General features: G+C 35.1%; 3 protein-coding genes across 18 annotated transcripts; 1 reads left to right on the top strand and 2 right to left on the bottom strand.

Annotated features, from left to right (window-relative positions):
- Positions 1 to 632: 632 nt before the first annotated feature.
- On the top strand, positions 633 to 2,361 carry LOC100244929 (UDP-glycosyltransferase 92A1-like). Its single transcript, XM_002283003.5, has one exon. The coding sequence runs from the start codon at positions 733 to 735 to the stop codon at positions 2,209 to 2,211; it is 1,479 nt and encodes a 492-aa protein (XP_002283039.1). The 5' UTR covers positions 633 to 732; the 3' UTR covers positions 2,212 to 2,361.
- An 876-nt stretch (positions 2,362 to 3,237) lies between these two features.
- LOC100267241 (lysine-specific demethylase JMJ30) lies at positions 3,238 to 8,323 on the bottom strand. Of its 8 annotated transcripts, XR_786022.3 has the most exons (7): positions 7,725 to 8,316; positions 6,892 to 7,101; positions 6,442 to 6,576; positions 6,195 to 6,338; positions 5,564 to 5,656; positions 4,110 to 4,257; positions 3,637 to 3,959 (listed from the first exon to the last, which is right to left on the bottom strand). XR_786022.3 is itself a non-coding variant. In XM_010652964.3 (6 exons), the coding sequence occupies exons 1-6, from the start codon at positions 8,187 to 8,189 to the stop codon at positions 3,475 to 3,477; spliced, it is 1,248 nt and encodes a 415-aa protein (XP_010651266.1). In that variant the 5' UTR covers positions 8,190 to 8,316; the 3' UTR covers positions 3,238 to 3,474. The 8 variants fall into 8 exon arrangements, 7 of the variants coding, with proteins under 7 accessions (XP_010651266.1, XP_003632166.1, XP_010651267.1 ...); XM_010652964.3 differs by lacking the exon at positions 4,110 to 4,257 and having other exon boundaries at positions 3,238 to 3,675; XM_003632118.4 differs by lacking the exon at positions 4,110 to 4,257 and having other exon boundaries at positions 3,238 to 3,663; positions 7,725 to 8,310.
- A 1,036-nt stretch (positions 8,324 to 9,359) lies between these two features.
- On the bottom strand, positions 9,360 to 14,669 carry LOC100248434 (ETHYLENE INSENSITIVE 3-like 3 protein). Of its 9 annotated transcripts, none has more exons than XR_002030356.2 (6): positions 14,416 to 14,669; positions 11,345 to 13,219; positions 11,145 to 11,252; positions 9,901 to 10,619; positions 9,770 to 9,816; positions 9,360 to 9,632 (listed from the first exon to the last, which is right to left on the bottom strand). XR_002030356.2 is itself a non-coding variant. In XM_019220776.2 (3 exons), the coding sequence occupies exons 1-2, from the start codon at positions 14,448 to 14,450 to the stop codon at positions 11,383 to 11,385; spliced, it is 1,872 nt and encodes a 623-aa protein (XP_019076321.1). In that variant the 5' UTR covers positions 14,451 to 14,669; the 3' UTR covers positions 10,918 to 11,252; positions 11,345 to 11,382. The 9 variants fall into 9 exon arrangements, 2 of the variants coding, with proteins under 2 accessions (XP_019076321.1, XP_019076322.1); XR_002030355.2 differs by having other exon boundaries at positions 9,360 to 9,629; XR_009465815.1 differs by having other exon boundaries at positions 9,770 to 10,619.
- Positions 14,670 to 17,854: the final 3,185 nt, after the last annotated feature.

Here is a 17,854-nt window from a genome sequence, read left to right as displayed (position 1 = left end):
AAAATTAAATTTATATTGAAAGATTTTCATTCACACTTTTAGTATAAATTTAATTTTTTCGATGGGTGACTAATATAAAAATTATAAAAAAATATTTCTTCAAAAGATACCTTTAATATAAATTCAATTTTATGAAATTATAGAGACGTCTACAATGTAAATTCAATTTTTTTTCACTATGTGACTGATATGAAAATTATCAAAGATGTCTCTTCAAGAGATACCTTTAAAAATAAATTTGATTTTACAATATTGTGAAAATGATATTTCTTTAATATAAATTCATTTTTTTTTAGCGTATATGACTAATAAAAAAATTACAAAAAAATGTCTTTTGAAGAGACTTTTAACATAAATTTAATTTTATGAAAAGAGACACCTTTCAAAGTGGCAAAAAGTGTGTGCCGTAGATTTATTAATATTTTTGTAATTATCATATTTTAAGAATTATTTTTTAAAACAGCCGTGCAAGTTAAAAAAGCCACAACTTTTGGTGGGTTCTTTTTTATTGGTCCAAAAGTAACTTTCATTAAGAAAGAGCTTCAAATAATATTTAGTCATATATGGGAACCCTTCAAAGTAAAGAATTAAAGCTCTAATAAATGAGATGCTTTCTTTTAACTTACGGAATAGAAACATATCCATATATGTAATCTTTTTGAAGTCCTGTGCCTCACAGCCTTTGTTCAGTGTTCTTTCCTCCTGCCTCATCCACCACTTCTCCTGAGAGCAATGGAGAAGAAGGAAAATATCGTGATGTTTCCGTACATGGCACAAGGCCATATCATCCCCTTCCTGGCTTTAGCTCTTGAAATAGAGAAGAAAAGAGGCTGCACCATCACCTTTGTCACCACACCTCTCAACTTGAAGAAACTCCAATCTTCCATCCCTTCAAACTCTTCCATTGTCCTCCTTGAAATCCCATTTTGCAGCTCTGATCATGGCCTGCCTCCTAATACAGATAACACTAGTGTCCTTCCTCAATCTCTCATGTCCTGCCTCGATGAAGCCTCCTTATCTCTTAAAAGTCCCTTCAGAAACCTCATCTCCAACCTTGTGCAGCATGGCCCCCCACCACTCTGCATCATTGCCGACATTTTCTTAGGGTGGACTGCTGAAATAGCCCATGAGTTTGGCTTGTTTCATGCAATCTTCTGTGTCGGTGGCGGTTTTGGCATGGCTTGTTACTATTCCCTTTGGTTGAATGTTCCTCATCCTAAGCCCAATTCCAATGGCGAGTTCTCCCTCCTGGATTTTCCAGAAGCTTCTACGATTCATGTAACACAGATGTCGGAGAACCTCAGAGCTGCCGATGGGACAGATCCTTATTCAGTGTTCAATAAAGAAGCACTTTCAGAATGGATGAATTCTGATGGGGTTTTGTTCAATACGATAGAGGAGCTAGACACACTTGGATTGGCATATTTCAGGAGGAAAATTGGCGGGCCGGTTTGGCCAGTGGGGCCAGTTCTTCTGTCCGCCGGTGGTGCTGTACAGGAACCTGGAACCATGGTAGAGTTCTACAAGGAATGGCTCAACGCAAAGCCTTCAAATTCGGTTCTTTACATAGCATTCGGGTCACAAAACACCCTCTCAGCTTCACAGATGATGCAGTTGGCGATGGCATTGGATGTTAGCGGCAAGAGTTTCATTTGGGTTATCAGGCCACCACTGGGGGTGGATGTAGAGTCAGAGTTCAAAGCCAAAGAATGGTTGCCAGAAGGGTTTGGGCAACGGATTAAAGATCAGAACCGAGGATTGCTGGAGCAGAAATGGGCACCCCAAGTGGAGATTCTGTCCCACAGATCCATTTCTGCATTTTTAAGCCATTGTGGATGGAACTCGGTGTTTGAAGCTGTCAGCCATGGCGTGCCTATCATGGGTTGGCCAATGAGCGCTGAGCAGTTTTACAATGCGAAGTTCTTAGAGGAAGAGATGGGGGTGTGCGTGGAGGTGGCCAGAGGCCCTATGTGTGAGGTTAGACATGAAGAGATAGTGAGGAAGATTGAGTTGGTTATGAATGCTACTGAGAAGAGGAAGGACATGAGAAAGAAGGTTAGTGAGGTGAGAGATATGATGAAGGATGCCATTAGAGATGAGGAAGGTTTCAGGGGTTCCTCTGTGAAAGCCATGGATGAGTTCTTCAATGCTGCATCATCAACGAGGGAGAAGACAAAACGAGGACCAAACAAATATGGACAAAGAAGGTGAAGTAACCTTTGGAAGCTTTCAGGTGTCAGGTTCTGAAGCAAGGACAGCACTTAGTTTGTCATCTTTAGGCGTTTTAGAGAATAATGGGTGTATTCGCTTCTTTTGCATGTCTCGACTTTATAGACAATTTCAAGCGAACTCTTATCGAAAGCCCAGAAAACTCAGTAAAGAGTGACTTTTTTTTTTCTTTTTTCTTACAGGCAAACAAGAGTGTGTATTAATAAATATATAAAGGGTGTCAAACTAAACTGGCATTCAGTATAAGTGAGAAACAAAAAAACCAGCTATAATAGCTACACCCCGTCTTTTAGGAGAAGAGCCCAGCCATTCTATAAAATCGAACAAAGAAGTTGAGCCTTCTTTCCCATCTATTAGAAGGAACCCTCGAGACCATTTATATGGATTAGTTATGAGGGAATCCTTAAGAGCTTGGATAGTGCGTTGCTCCCCTTCAAAGTGCTTCGATTTTGCTCTTTTCAAATCGTTAAGGCAAAGAGGGGCTGTTCTTCAAACCTTCCGACTTTTCCTACCCACAAAGCTACTATGTCATCCCCCAACAAATCTTTAACAGGAGGGGAGAACCAATGAAATGCCAAAGAAAGAGAAGAGAAAGTGTCATAATTCTAACTATCCCACAATGGATGAGATGCTCCACCGATTCATCTACATCTTTACACATACAACAAAAACCTGTCTAAACCCATTCTCTCCTCTTGAGCTGATCCATAGTTAGGATCTGGCCCAGGCTGCTTCCCAAGCAAAAAATCCACTTTGGTAGGAGGCCAAGAACCCATATTAACTAAGAGTGACTTGAATGTTGCATGAGGCCTTCTAAAGGGTAACACATGGAAGCACTGCTCACAATCAAATATTACTACACCTCCTAACATAATAATATAGGTAATAGACAATTTGTCTTCATCACATTTTGATAACCATTGATGGACCTATAGTTTGATTCCACGACCTAAGAAAAAACCTCTATGTACTAAGAAAGAATAGGGTGTAAAATTAATATCATATCTATTCAGAGAGAGGGGTCCGAGACCTTCCTGCATTAATATTAAGATAAATCAATGGATGGGTTCTTATATACATGAGAAGTACCTTTACTTTTGTCTATCAGCTACATGAGATTATAATGTTACTGTCATCATAAACAGCATACCATCTGCAGGTTTTGAGAATATCAGCGAAGGTATGCTGGTTCCATAAAGCCAAAAAAAAAAAAAAAAAAAGGGAAAAAAGAAGAAGAATACAAAATCAGGATGCAGGTGAACCTCCACAATTGCTCCACCAGAAGCTAACGGAAAAACTAGTTGTGAGAGATCGCACGTAGTGCCACCACTTTGGTGGGATGTAAAGCATTTCGCCTTCCTCCAAAATGCAGTCTTGAAATTCCAGGTCCTTCACCTTTGGAAACTCTTTCTCGTCTATGTTGTCCAGATCAACCTTCAAAGAGAACTTTTTTCACTTAATATTGAAGACACCAGAGCATTTATAAGAAAACATTAGCAACCTCGCCCAATGAGAATCGATATTGGACTCACTACAACATGAAAAGGAGCATCAATCTGGAATTCACTACTCCAAGAAAGGAAAGAGCATTCAAAGAAGCAGTCAATTAATTGACCAGAAATTACCAGAAGTACAGAAGAAGGGATGAGAATTAGACTAATTAAGAGAAGTCCAAAAACCCTTGGATCAGCTCTTCTTCACCAAACTTCTGTTCATTAGGTTGCATTTAGCTTCAAATGTAACATCAACAGTCAACACTTATCCAAACTGCCCAAAAATTTAAAAATAAATTTGGGAAGAAAGCCACAAGGACATGGCTTATGGCTTAAAGTACTGTTTTGACAATTTAAGCAATTTCCATTTACTGGGTTAATCACTACCTTCTTTTGCAATTCTTAGTAAAAGGTTAAGTTCATGATCTGGCTTTCTGCTAAAACTTTTACGGAAGTTCAAAGCTAATTCAGCAACAAGTTCTGTTAACTTGGTTATCAAAAGTTAACTCTGCTGCATCTTGTCTACTTATTCTTCCTATAAAAAAAATAAAAATTAGAAGGGAGCAAAACCACTACTCAAACAAAAGACATTTGCATGAAAAAAAAAAAGTCACACACACACACATATGTGTAAACAGATAATAATTGAAAAAGCAATTCTCTAAGAATGATGCCAGGCAGGTTTCTTAAAGCACCCCAGTTGAAGTAGCCCAATCAATGCTAATCTTCTAAAGAATTAAAGAACAAAAAAGCTTGTCTTGCAGATTATGACTTCTGCTATAAATCTAAGGTTGGACAAAGGCATGGAACAAAAATCAACCAGTATTCCTGATTCACAGGATTTTGGCAAGTTTTCAATTTGCCTTCAAGAGAAACTTAACCCTACTGCATATGGGCTAAGCCTAGCTAGCTTGGAAAGGAAATTAGTGCTTGACCAATCACCATGGCAATGATTGCTTGAGTTCATGGTCCAATCCAAGGGTGAAAAAGTTAGTACTAGAAGCTTCTGTTGGTTTCACTAACAGATATTATAGAGCATGGGTTTATATACCAAACAGGCATTCTTAAAAAATGAATGTATTCATTGCACCCCATGTACACTCTCGTAGAAAGCAATAGTTGTGATGAAAAAGAACAGCAATCAACACCGTCCACTCACCTCACTGAAAAAGAAAAAGAAAATAAAAAAGGGAAGATTCCTGTCAATTTCCCCATATTTAACACGCATTTCCTTGGATTTGCAAATGGTTAGCAGAAAAATGTCATCCCATAAGAAACTAGGATGCAATCTAGGCCAAATACCACGAATTATGACTACCAAAGCCTAGGGGTAAGCAATACCAATGTTTCTAAATCAGTGTTGCAGCATAAGGTGGCCTCAATTTCACAACGTGAGCATCATTGTGATTATAACATTAGTATCCCATGACTCTGAAGTGACTGCATAATGTGAGTACAAAACAGTATTTTACTGGAAATCATCCCTGAAGTGAATGGAATCTGCTTTCTTCATTTTTGAAAACTATAGAATTTTCTTCTGTAAATATAATCTTCTCATGCAGGTAATGAGGGTTTTCTAGAACCACTTCCAAGGGATCTAGTATTCCCTAAAAACGATACAATGCACATGTATATGGGAAAAAAAAAAAAAAAGATTCTCCATTAGAAGAAAATCTAAAAGTTTAGAATTGCAGAACCACATTGCAAAAGCATAAATAAGATGGGTAACTTGGACATGCTTTGCCAGTAAGCAACTTTAAGATTCGCATATTCACCAAAATAATAAACATCTTCTTGTAAATAATCTACTCAATCTACTGAGCAAACTAAGAGGCCACTACCTTGCTGGAATTGCAAAGCATGGTTTCAGTGTATGGGTAAAGTTCCTCCGACAATGAAGCAGGGTAAAGCCTGATATACTTTTTGCCAACAACCTGGAAAAAAAAAATAGTCAAGCAGGTCATTTGTGCCAAAAGATGTCCACATGTTTTTTTTTTTTTTCATTTTATTTCTTTGATAGGCTGAAAAGATGCTCAAATATTAAAAATTAATAATACATCAAACCAAATTTTTTTCCCTTTATGGTGGTTGGGTGAGTGATATGGTGTTACTAAAGCCAACCCATCAGACAAGAAGTCAAATGCCATTATTAGCTTCTTATGTCAAGTCATAATATTTTGCTATTTCAGGAGGACAGCATCCTCATGATGTAAATTTTTACCATTTAAAGGTGACATGGATTATGCTTTCTAAAATATAAATTTCTATTTTTTTTCAATCTAATGTCTACTCAAGATCAATGTAGGCATATAACTGATATAAAATACATTTAAGGCCACAAATCAAAATTCTAAAGGCAAAAATAACACGAGAAGGTCACCAAGGATGGCATTGGAAGGTTGAAAGTGAATAACATTGAGAAGGAAGCTTCATCTTATGATTATGCAATGTATAACACCGTGTAAGAAATACCTGAGCAAGTATATTATGGTGTGGATCATGGTGTAATGGTGTCACAGTCCCAGCTGGACCAAACCAAGCATTAAGAGACCTGAGCTCCCCTCCACCAGCATAACAGTAGTCAGGAATGAAAATGTCCTTCCTTAGCTCATGTATCTGCCATGTAAGTAAGTTCAATAACTAAGAGGATGCTTATGAAACATCAAAGAATTAGGATCTATACTACTAGTATACAATGGATGCAAAAGAATATGCGTGCCTGGTCAAACAAAGGATGTTGAGCAAGATATGTAGGGAGTGTAGAAGTACAGTCACTGGACTGAATCCTCTCCAAAAACTGGGAAAATGTAATAAGCTCTTGCTTCCAATCTGAGGATAGGTAGTTTTTCCCAACCTGCAAACATTTTAAACTTTACCAGTTTTCAGTTCAAGAAGGCACTAAGGTACTGAACATTTTTTGCAAATTTACAATCAAGAGAACTTTAAGTCCGAAAAAAAGTGAGACAAAGGGAGTGCCCAAGGGAACAGTAAAAAGGAAGGTATCTCATATAGCATATCTGTTATAGTAACATTAAAAAATAAATCATAAATCACTTTGGGACGAAGTATTATATAGGTCTGTTTCAAGAAATCTAAGAAACACGGGGCATTCTCATTGACTCATTTGGTTCTGTTGGAAACTTATTGCAATGACACAAAGATTAATCACCTCAACTGGAACTGTGCGGTCACCAGCAACCCTTTTTAAATAATCCATGTCATTCCACCTGGTCCTTGCTGGCCAATGACCCATACAGTCACTGATAATAACAGGAGAACCTGACATGAAATAATCACATAGGAATCCTTCCAAAGAAAGTGCAGACCTTTTCCCAATGATCTTAGAAGACAAGGACTTCATGGGTAAAACCCCAAGCACCTACAACTTCAAATGCAATACATTAAAATTCAAATATTGAAAAAGTTTACGAATCATTTCAATTCTCACCATGCAAAGATACACAACCCAATAGATCAAGAAGTCCTCGGCTTCATGGACCACCCAGAAAGCTTCAACACTTATACCCTTTGTGTTTTACAGCACACTCAATTTTGCAAAGTAAATTCATATAATTGCTTTCAGTTTGAAGCTATGACTTATGACTATAATTTTAGATGAGACGACTTTCTCATGTCCTTTTTATGAGGCAAACACTCAGACATGATCCATTTGGTATCTAAACTTGGGTCCGAAAACAAGTTTTGTATTGTGATTAGGATTTGACCCAAATTTAATATGGCCTCCATCAGTACAATTTAGTATGCATTCTTAAATTCAAAAGAAAAACCCTGACAAAAAAATTCCTGCTTTTTGATTGAAATAAAATATTTAATTAAATTAGAACTCAAATTCATACATTGACCAAATCTACAAGAGTATCTGATCCAATAACAAGTGCAGAATTCACCATTGTTTTTTCCCAATCAAAGACAAATTACCAAAATTCACGACCATTTCCCAGAAAAATCAAACAAAGATGAAGAAAAAGGAACAAACCTCACCTCCGCTTCATGGTACGCGTTTTCCCCTCCAACAATCACTTCTCCTTGCTCCTCCTCCGAAACCCTAAGCTCACTCGCTTTCGCCGTTACCTTCTCTACCGCAGCGTGCAAATCCTGGCGCAGAAGCGTGCCTCCCATGATCAGTCCCATGTCCAAAACCTTAAGCGCCTCCCCAAAATCGCCAGCGCGGTGGTGTAGCTTCGCCACGTAGAGGCAGGCCATGGAGTAGGCGTCGCGCCACACCGGCAGGACCGAGTGCCACGGCCCCGAGTGGAGCTGCTCCCACGCCATCTCGCGGGTGGCCTCCGCCGCCCGGAGGTCGCCTGCGGCGGCCAGCACCGACATGCTGACGTAAGCGTAGCCGCCTTGCTCGGAGATTTGGAGGAGGAGGTTCGGGGATTCGGAGTCTAGGGTTGGGGTTTCAAGCACGTCGTAGGCAAGATCGCCGGCGGTGTTGGAGGCCATGGTCGACGGACTGTGGAGTGTGCTGGGTGGTAGACCAAAGAGATAACAAGAGAGTGGGAGGGAATGGAGGGTTTTGATTGGGTACTGTTGTGAGCATGATATTAAGTTGCTTCAGGTCTGTTTGGAAACTAAAACAAGGGACCCGTTTGGTTGTAAACCCAGCTGAATTTGGCTGGAAGCTGTTTGGCTACCAGGAAAAATTGAAAACATATGGGCCGAACTCCAACCTAGCAGCCCAGCCCAGCCCAGCCCCGCCCATATTTTATATTAATTGTCACTGAAAATAATTTGTAAATTTTCTTTTGGTTTGATTTTTTTTTTAAAATGTTATGATAAAAAATTTCTTACAAAAACAATTATATTTCATGGGTTTTTGTCTATTTTTCAAATATTATTATTTTGAAGAGTTCATTAAATTGATTCTTTTATATTTGTGAGAATCTACTAAACATTTTATTTTTCTGTATTTAAAAATATTTTTAATTAAAAAAAAAATCATAAAACACTTCTTTCACATCCAACCTTTTTGAAATTTCAAATAATCTATTTTAATAGAATATTTTTTGAAAAAAAAAATTATATTGGTTTAAGTAAAAAAACACAAGAATGTTTGATAAAACTTAATATTTATTATTTAATAATTTTAGTTGGTTTTAAATTAAATCATACTTAAGTTATTGACTTCAAACTTATTACTTAATTTTTTATTTTTAAGTATTAAGATCATTCCATAAAATTAACTTAAAATTTATTTTAAATCATCAAATTAATATATTTATGCTTAAAAATTATAATTAAAGAAAAAAAAAATCATAAAAGTAATTAAGATAAATATAGATAAAAATATAAAATAAATTAATTATTTTTATTTATTACTTAAATTATTTTTTACTTTAAATTTATTTCACTAAATATATTTAATGATTTAAATTAAATTATTAAGTCAGTGAACAAAGTTAGAATGAAAAGAGAATAAATCCAACAAAAAACAATAATAAAAGGAAAAAACCACACCACATGAAAAATTAATAGAGTCGAGTGGCAATTTAAGCTTTAATATGTTTGGGCCAACTATCATTTTCACTCCATGACATTTGAACTGCACGTTAAGAAAATAAATGAATACAGATCATGGGGGTGACATGCTTGTATGTATCAGAAACAACAAAATTGATGGAACTTGCTTTCACATGTTAAACAAAACCCTAATACATAGCTAGCAGTAGGAGACTGTATAATTAATCTGCATAAATAAAATTAAAAAAAATAAAAAATAAAAAACAAAAAAACAAAAGCTCTGGTGAGAATCCCAGGATACATAGGAAGAGGTTGTATTTAAGGAGAAGGGTTGGAGTTGTGGTGACGTGGGTCAGGTCCAGTTGGAACTTGCCTTTCATAGTCTTCTACGCCATTACCATTACCTCTGCTACTCTCTACTTCCTTCTTCCCCCAAAAAAAGGAAAAAGGAAAAAGCAAAGCAAAAAACACCATTAAAAAGAAAGATGGAGAGAACCCATTTCAGAGCTGAAATTAATAGACATGGGTATTCAAGGAAGAGGGTTTTTCTCTTTTTATTTTACCATTTCTGCCTGCCTGGTCTTGTACTGACCTGCCATTTTTCTTCCACCTTCAAAAACCAGGGCTATGAATATATTAGTCACCAGAGTTTGGGAAAAGAGAAAATGGGTGTTTCTGAGAGAGAGAGGCTTACTAGTAGGAGAAGTGTGGAAAAATGGAGGTGAAATCACCATTAAAATTAGCAAAAATGTGGAAATCAACCCCAGACCTCCTCTTTTCCATCTCCTCCTTAATTTCTTCACAGTATACAGAAGAAAATGGTGACATGTATTATCATATATCACATATCCTGACGAAGCCTTTGAATTTTTTTTCTTTCTCATTAGGGTTAGAAAGACAGTTCTAACCTCGAAGTAAGCTAAAATGACCACCAACAACATCGGAGCTTAATTTAGAGTGGGGTAACATTGTCATTCACCAAGTCGGTAGCTCGACTGCGGACACGCGGGGAATGATGCATCGAGAGACAGAGAGCAGCTAAGTTTGTCTGTTTGTAAGACGACGTCCAAAAGGCTCCAATCATTGCCGTGGCCCCCACATTGATCACCCTGACATGTCGTGCCGCCGTGCTTTAAACGTCCTAAATTACAATAAAGGCATTTTGACCGCGTATTTTATGATAGAAAACATTTTCCTTGATGTAAAACAGAAAATTTTCACAAAACCCCTCACATCTTTATCCATCTTCCTGATTCACCAGCTTCCAGATTGATCATTCTTTTACCTCAAAATCTGCATCATTAGGATCCATAATACCCACACAGATGCTTAACCTTGTGATCTTCTCCAATTTTTCTCCACCCTAAACCCAAAACCCTACTTGAATACGGCCAAGCCAAAAGACAAGCTCCTCTGCAAGCAGAAGAAGATTAGGAGACACCCCCCACAAGCTAACACTCAAAACACTTCTTCACCTAGCAGTTTCTACCATCACTCACTGCCTTGAACAATAGAGAAGCAAAATGGGAATGGGAATGACATTCACTTTCCCCCACTACTCAAAAACTTGAACAGAAAATCAATATTCATCTCAGTAATACCAAAAAAACAAATCCCAGTATTACTAAACCGCACTGTCATATGATACAAAACCGCCCGTCCATGTCATTAGGGGGCAGTTATGCCATCAAATGGGCCCAAATTTTGCAGATGAAAGAAACAACTGAATTAAAAAGGGGAAAAGAAAAAAGATCAAATGCAGTAATATACATGTGCACATGCTGGTAAGAAAAAGGAGGAAAACAGTGGGCAAAGTTTGGATTTCATCTTGCCCAAGGACAGTGAGCAAAATAACAAAAGTTTGTACACAAAGCTCTCCATTCTACCAATTTTCTTCTAAATACAATGAGTGATGAAAAATTTAAACACATGATTTACCGTTGTGAGATCCATAAATGACTACACCAGCTATGGTAACATGTCCAAAGAATATAGGTAGAAGTTATTCACTCCAGTCAGCAAAAGATGCAGAACTTTTTTCGGAGCCTGAATAAAAAATGATTGATTTAAGATTCATAGCACAACATCTTAAAACATGAATGGAAAAAATAGCAGTTTTATAAAGAAGCATCACTCACAATATTTGCTTGAAATTGAATTTGCCGAATCTCACAATCTATGCTCCGAAGTATTGGATCAAGTCATCGTCAAGCAAATAGTCTATATCAGGGGTACCTAATGAAGTCCCATCAATTCCAAGATCAAACGGACTATTGAATCCTCCAAAATCTAGTGACAGGCTCTCGATTGGAGACCCATAATGACTTTCCACAGGTCTATCTTGCCCACTATGAAATGTGTCTTTTACATAATGACGCAAGTTACCACCAGAAATATCATTTCCATTTCTATTTAGTTCAGGTTCGTGAATTCTGCCATCCTCCAGCCTCATCTGGGTTTCATTCATTGCCATATGGGATTGTTGTCCATCAGGATTGTGCCCATAATCAGATGGTGGATTATAGAATTCATAAGGAGTTCCATGATGCAACTCAGCATTTTGCACTGCAGGGTAAAGCAAAGGCCTGCCACCCACATACATGCTCTGCGTGGAGATTGCATTGGCAGAAGGAAAAGCAGAGAAATGGTTAAATTCAGGTTCTGGTAACTGGGATTGATTCTCAAGATCTTTCTCCAGAGGCCTCAAAGATGTGACTCTATCATTTTCCTGTTGGGTGCCAAGCATCTCGTATGGAGCCAACTGAGCATCATTGTGGTTTATATCAGGCAAAGAATTTCTTGGCTCATTATGTAGATGTTGCAGAGAGTTTCTTGACTCCTCATGTAGATTCTCTTCTAGAGATGGTGCAGACTCTTGATTGACAGGCCTGGATTTCACATGGGGTCTCTTTCTCTTAAGTTGTTTTCGCCCCTTTTTTTTATCTTGGACAGGCTGGGCACCACTATTATCGCGATCATCTTCAAATGACGCTATATCCATCTGCTGATTTCTCCTGTCATCTTTGGATGAAACAGAGCCCACACCATCATCAACACCATCAACATCATAATCACTGTCACTGCTAACAGCGACTTTGTTCTTTCCATCATGACCATTTGGAGGTGTTCCAGTGATGCCAGATGTCCCATTATCACTGCTAGGCTGCCGGATGAGGGATTCCTCTCGGTTCAAAACCCCCAACCAAATCGAGCTCTCCTTTGCAGTCATCTTATCCTGTAAGCATTTCGACTGCCGAACAAGCCTCCTGATCTTAGAAATATCAGGTGACATATGCTTGATCACAGCTGTTAACACTCCAACTTTCCACATCTTTTTCAGATCATGTGGTTTCTTATAAGGAGGACTTTGGCTTCTCGCTAAACCTAATTTAACCCACCAATCCTCATTCCCTGAAGGCCACCAAGGTGGCGGAACACCCTTCTCTAGTGGATACTTCCTCTGAGGCGGATCACAGTGTTGCATCAAGGAAGACAAAAGTGACCCCAACGTTGCATCCTGCAGGTCTTGAAGGGTGCTTTGAGAATTTCCATTTCGATTATTCTCATTTTCGACCATGGCAAGGCATTCTGCCTCATATTTGGCTATGGCTGCTGGCCCATTCTTATCAAACTTCACCTTTTCTTTCCACCAAGCTCTTATATTGTCAGATGCACCACTTACTGGTTTACCCTTCTCAGGAATGATCCCATACACGAACCCACGAGCTTTGCACACCTCCATCAGCTTCAGCATGTATTTAAGAATCCCATCTTGCGCTCTAGACATTTTCTTCCTCCGAGCATGATCAGCATTCGGTTTGGGCTTCTGCTTCTCGGCAGCCTGTTGGGCTGTGATCTTTTGTCTTTCCTTGATCCTCTTGAGTTTAATACGGTCCTTCCACATTCGTCTCTCCAATTCCTCTGCTTCAATCTCTTCATCACTGACATCTTTCTCCGCGATATTTTCACACCTTACCTCATCAACTTCTATATCAGAGCTGTCACCCAACATGCTGTCAACAATCAAAAGGTGCTCCATTCAAAACAAATTACCTTTAGGAAAAAGAAACCCAGAGACACCTGACACATTTTGTCACAAAATTCCTTCTTTTCTAATAGACACTAATAGTTTCAAGAATAATACTGAATTTAGGATCCATTGAGCAACCCAGAATCAAATTTTCTTTTTAATTTCAAATCACCAGTATTAGAAAATCCTTTTTCTGTGCAAATAGGTGGTAAATAAAAAAGCACATGTTTACATAAGCATTGAACTTGTAACAGTTGGATATGCAACTTTTGCTTCATTCTGTCACCTAAATTCGTTTCTGGAAATTTGAAAGAAAGGCGAATCCAATCAGTGCCATCTCAAACTTATACAAACATAAGCTCTTTGAATCATTGCCAATTCAAACTCATGTCCAAATTTATTGGTACTAAAAGCAACCAAATAGTGAAAACTGAACTCAGTTCTCCAATTCCAGCCCCCAAATCCCAATCCCGTACAACTTTATCAAAACCAACTTCTCAAAATATTCATAACATGAATCTATTTTATCATATTAAAAAATATATATATTTCGTAATAACTTCACAAGCCCAACCGGAATTCCATGAAACCATGATTAGGACCTGTTTGGTTCCATGGAATTGGCTTTGACTTGGAATTCTAAATCAGAGGGATCCACAACACTTCTTCTTTCCAGGGCAACTTTGCCATAAACATGGAAATATGAAATTTCAAATTCCATCCCTCCATTTCCTCACGACCAAACACAACCAGCTTCCCAAGATTTCACTTTTAATTTTTCCTATGGCAAAAAAAAAAATTCAATCACACCCATTGTTTTTACCCAAAGAATTTAATGACCAAACAACACAAAATTCCTATCAAATATGAGCGTGAAGAGAGAAAACAAAGAATCGAAGTCTAGGGTGATGGAAAAATCCAAACAAATACCAAACACAACCCAGTTCCCAGACTTCTCAACAATTCACAAAATTTCATAAACCCTGCTCGAATTCCACAAAATTAGACCAAAATCGTTCCACGGCATACAAAATTTAACAAAACACACCAATTTTATTTTATTTTATTTTATTTTATCAAAAACTCAACAGCCCACAACACAGAATCCTCACATATGAAAAGAGAAAAAAGACTACAAATTGAAGCCCTAGGGTATACGAAAAAGTACATAAAACATACCACATATCAACTCCAATCTCTTCAAATTCTCCCATCTTATCGCATGCAATCGAATTCTTCAAAACCCCTACTCACAATTTTCCTCTCTCTTTCTGAAAAACCAAAATTAACTCTGAATTTAAAAAACAAAATAGGAAATAACAAGAAAGCAAAGAACGAGAGATGCGAGGCGGCCGATAGTGTTCACATATGGACAAGAGCTGACCCAGTGTTCCGATTTACAAGGCTGCACATCCGGCTGGTCCAAACCGGTCGGGCCAGTTTTCGTATTGTTATGATGGACCCTTAGTTTTCAATTTTTCTATATTTGCATTTTTTTTCTTTTTTAAAATTGATTTTATTTTATAGCTCATGTATATCTATGGATAATATTATTAATTAAAATAATATTTTAATTTTAATTAGATTCTCGATTAGGACTTGTTTGGATAGTTAAAACTTCTAATAGCAATGAAAAGGAAAAAAAAATCTTATTTAATATATAGAAAGTCACAAATCTCCTACTTAAAAAAACTATTTTATAAAAACATGACATTATTATTAAAACATATTTGAAAACCTTTTTAATAATCCAAAAGAGTGTCAAACATGACCTTAAAATTTATTAATGAAAATAAAAAATATTTATGAAGATGAAGTGTGAGCATTTAATCATTCAAATTGTTATCAATATTCTATATTTTTAAATATATTTTAAAAATAACTTTTTATTTTTAATGTTTTATTTTTAATTTTTTTTATATTTATATAATTATTTTTTTAAATAAATATTAAAAATAATTAAAAGATGTTATTTAAATTGTAAAAATTATTTTTTATTTTTTATTTTTTATTTTGAAAACAAGAAAGCTATTTTTTTTTAAAATGTTGTGAAAGAAAGTTTGATTTTCTAATTCTAAAAAAATAGTTTTCTATTTTAAAAAACACGATCCATTATTTTAAGAAATAATTAAAAATATAGAGAATATCATAAAAACTTTTACAGTCATAAAAAATATACAATACTTTCAACAAGAATAAAAAAAAAAAACTCATTCCATAATTTTAATTGTTATTTATTTTTAGTAATAATTTTCAAAATTTATTTTTTTAAGAATTATTTTCCAAAGCATTTTTAAACCAGCCCTCACACATTCTTAGTAGATTAAAGGAAAAGGAGAAGGTAAAGTCACAAGGATAATTGATGAGTGAGGCCATAAGTAAGAGGAGGAAAACCTTTAACCCTAGATTCATTGAATATAGCCATTTATTTTTTTATTGAAAGAAATAAAAATAAAATACAATGTAGCAAGGGCATTTTTCAACAAAAAGGCTATATTCAATGCATGTAACATAATATGCCACAAAAAGGTGACGAAAGTGGCTTCATCAACTTTGAATTTATTTTCTTTATGGGATACGGCCCAAACTTAGGTACCGAAGATATACATCATTTATTGCCACGTATACATTAAAAGATAATAAAAATATTTTAAAAATTCGTTGAAGGAAGGAATGTAACTAAAAGAAAAAGTTTATATGAGTTTAGACTGTATGTATTATGCAAATACATATACATACATATATACATACATATATATATATACATATATATATATATATATCAACCCATATATTATTATATAATTTTTTATTTTATTTATTTTATACACATTATTCCTACCTTTATGACTTTGGTATTTTTTTTTTTTGCCCTTCCATCACATTTTTATACAATGATCATATTATTACTACTTGAGTCACAATTTTTATAATTTAATATTTTTACTGTATTCTTTGTACGTTGATAGTATTCTTAACACCTTATTTGTATTTTGATCATATTCTTTGTACCTTACTAACGTTTTGCTTATTATAATCATATTCTCTATGCCCTAGGCTCGGAGAGGTGGACACGTGTCTTGCATGGCTTTGGATACCTCATCAAAGTATAATTTCTAGCCCGAAAGTGTGTTTTACGGTGGTTTTACTTAAAGCGTTTTTAATGAAAATATTTTATTTAACATTGTTTTTAAGAGAATCATCTATCAAATGTTTTTTCATAAAATACTACAAATAATTTTTCTATATTTCAAGTGATTTTTCAAAATTTTAAAAGTGCTTCTTTTCTTTTTTTCAAAAACATTTTTTTGGTTAAAAATGTTTTTTTTTTAAAAAACACTGCCAAACAGATTCTTAAACATCTAGTCTAGGGGAGGGGAGAGCCACATCTATTTCTAAAGATCTAAGGATTTATTAAAAATAAATAAATGTCAGACAAATAGCCTATTAATCCATGATTATTAAATCTTTTTGTGATCAACTTGATTTATTATCTTTTGTGATCAACTTAATTTATTATCTTTTGTGATCACCTTGATTTATGATTGTATCTAGGTTTTATTTTTTTGTATATAGGTCTAATTTTCATATGGTACCTTGTCAATTTTTCAAATCTTAGCGTAATTTTTGTATAGTGGTCATATTGTTAGTACTTTAGTCATAATTTTCGTATTTTGATCACAATACATATACTTAGATGATATATTTTCATATATTAATCATATTTGTGTAGTTCTTTGATTATACTAATTTCACCATACTCACATTCTCCATGTATTACTCATTTTTTCGTACTTCAGTTATGTTTTTAAACTTTTTTATAATTTTCATATCTCAGTATCATAGTCATATTTTTTATATTCTAATCACATTATTTGTATCATAATTTATATTATTTGTAACTTAATTATATTTTTCATACCCCTATCATATTCTTCATACTTGTTTATACATTGTTGTATTTATTGTAACTAAGTCATTTTTTGTATTTTGATCACATTCTTCATGCCTAATAACAATTTTTATATCCTAATTAATTACAATCGATGTACCTTAATACCTAGGTCTTAATTTTCATACATTAATCATCTCTTTATGAATGAATAACATTCTTCTTACCTTTGTTATATTTTCGTACCCCAATCACATTCTTCTAGGTCATAATTTTCTTACATTATTATTTTGGTCTTTTTTTTTTAAAAAAAACATTAATTAAAATTTTCATATTATTACTCACATAGTTGTACCCTAAATACATGCTTGATATTTTCATTTATTTATTTTATGAAATTCTAGTTTGGATACATTTTTTTTTGTATTTAAAAATAAAAAATAATAGTAACTTTTATATAAATCCATATTGATCTTGTGTTTTTAAAAATTACTTTCAAAATTTTTAAAAATTTTGAGATAGTAAAAGTTGTTTGGTACCTTAATTTTTTGAAGCAATTTTTCAAAAAACTATATCTTATTTAAGGTAAGTCTTTGAAATTAAGAGTTATTACTATTTTTGCGAAGTATAAAAAACAAGAATTGATGTATCCATATATGCTTTAAAAATTTTTATTTACCTTTCTTAACACATGGTATAAGAGTAGCATATCCTAAATGCACTTGG

The sequence above is a fragment of the Vitis vinifera genome, chromosome 6 (genome assembly GCF_030704535.1).
Source record: "Vitis vinifera cultivar Pinot Noir 40024 chromosome 6, ASM3070453v1".
In the NCBI taxonomy this organism is placed as follows: Eukaryota; Viridiplantae; Streptophyta; class Magnoliopsida; order Vitales; family Vitaceae; genus Vitis; species Vitis vinifera.
The sequence above is the reverse complement of the archived record's forward strand: the minus strand, read 5'-3'. Positions and strand labels throughout refer to the sequence as shown.

Excerpts from the sequence above, each read along its gene's own strand:
- LOC100267241 (XM_010652964.3), bottom strand. The coding sequence starts at position 8,189 with ATGGCCTCCAACACCGCCGGCGATCTTGCCTACGACGTGCTTGAAACC. Across the intron at positions 5,657-6,194 it reads ACCATAATATACTTGCTCAG|GTTGTTGGCAAAAAGTATAT; the intron begins GTATTTCTTACA and ends TTTTTTTTCCAG. Across the intron at positions 3,676-5,563 it reads TGCTTTGCAATTCCAGCAAG|TTCTCTTTGAAGGTTGATCT; the intron begins GTAGTGGCCTCT and ends AAGTGAAAAAAG.
- LOC100248434 (XM_019220776.2), bottom strand. The coding sequence starts at position 14,450 with ATGGGAGAATTTGAAGAGATTGGAGTTGATATGTG. Across the intron at positions 13,220-14,415 it reads GAGATTGGAGTTGATATGTG|CATGTTGGGTGACAGCTCTG; the intron begins GTATGTTTTATG and ends GATTGTTGACAG.
- LOC100244929 (XM_002283003.5), top strand. The coding sequence starts at position 733 with ATGGAGAAGAAGGAAAATATCGTGATGTTTCCGTACATGGCACAAGGC.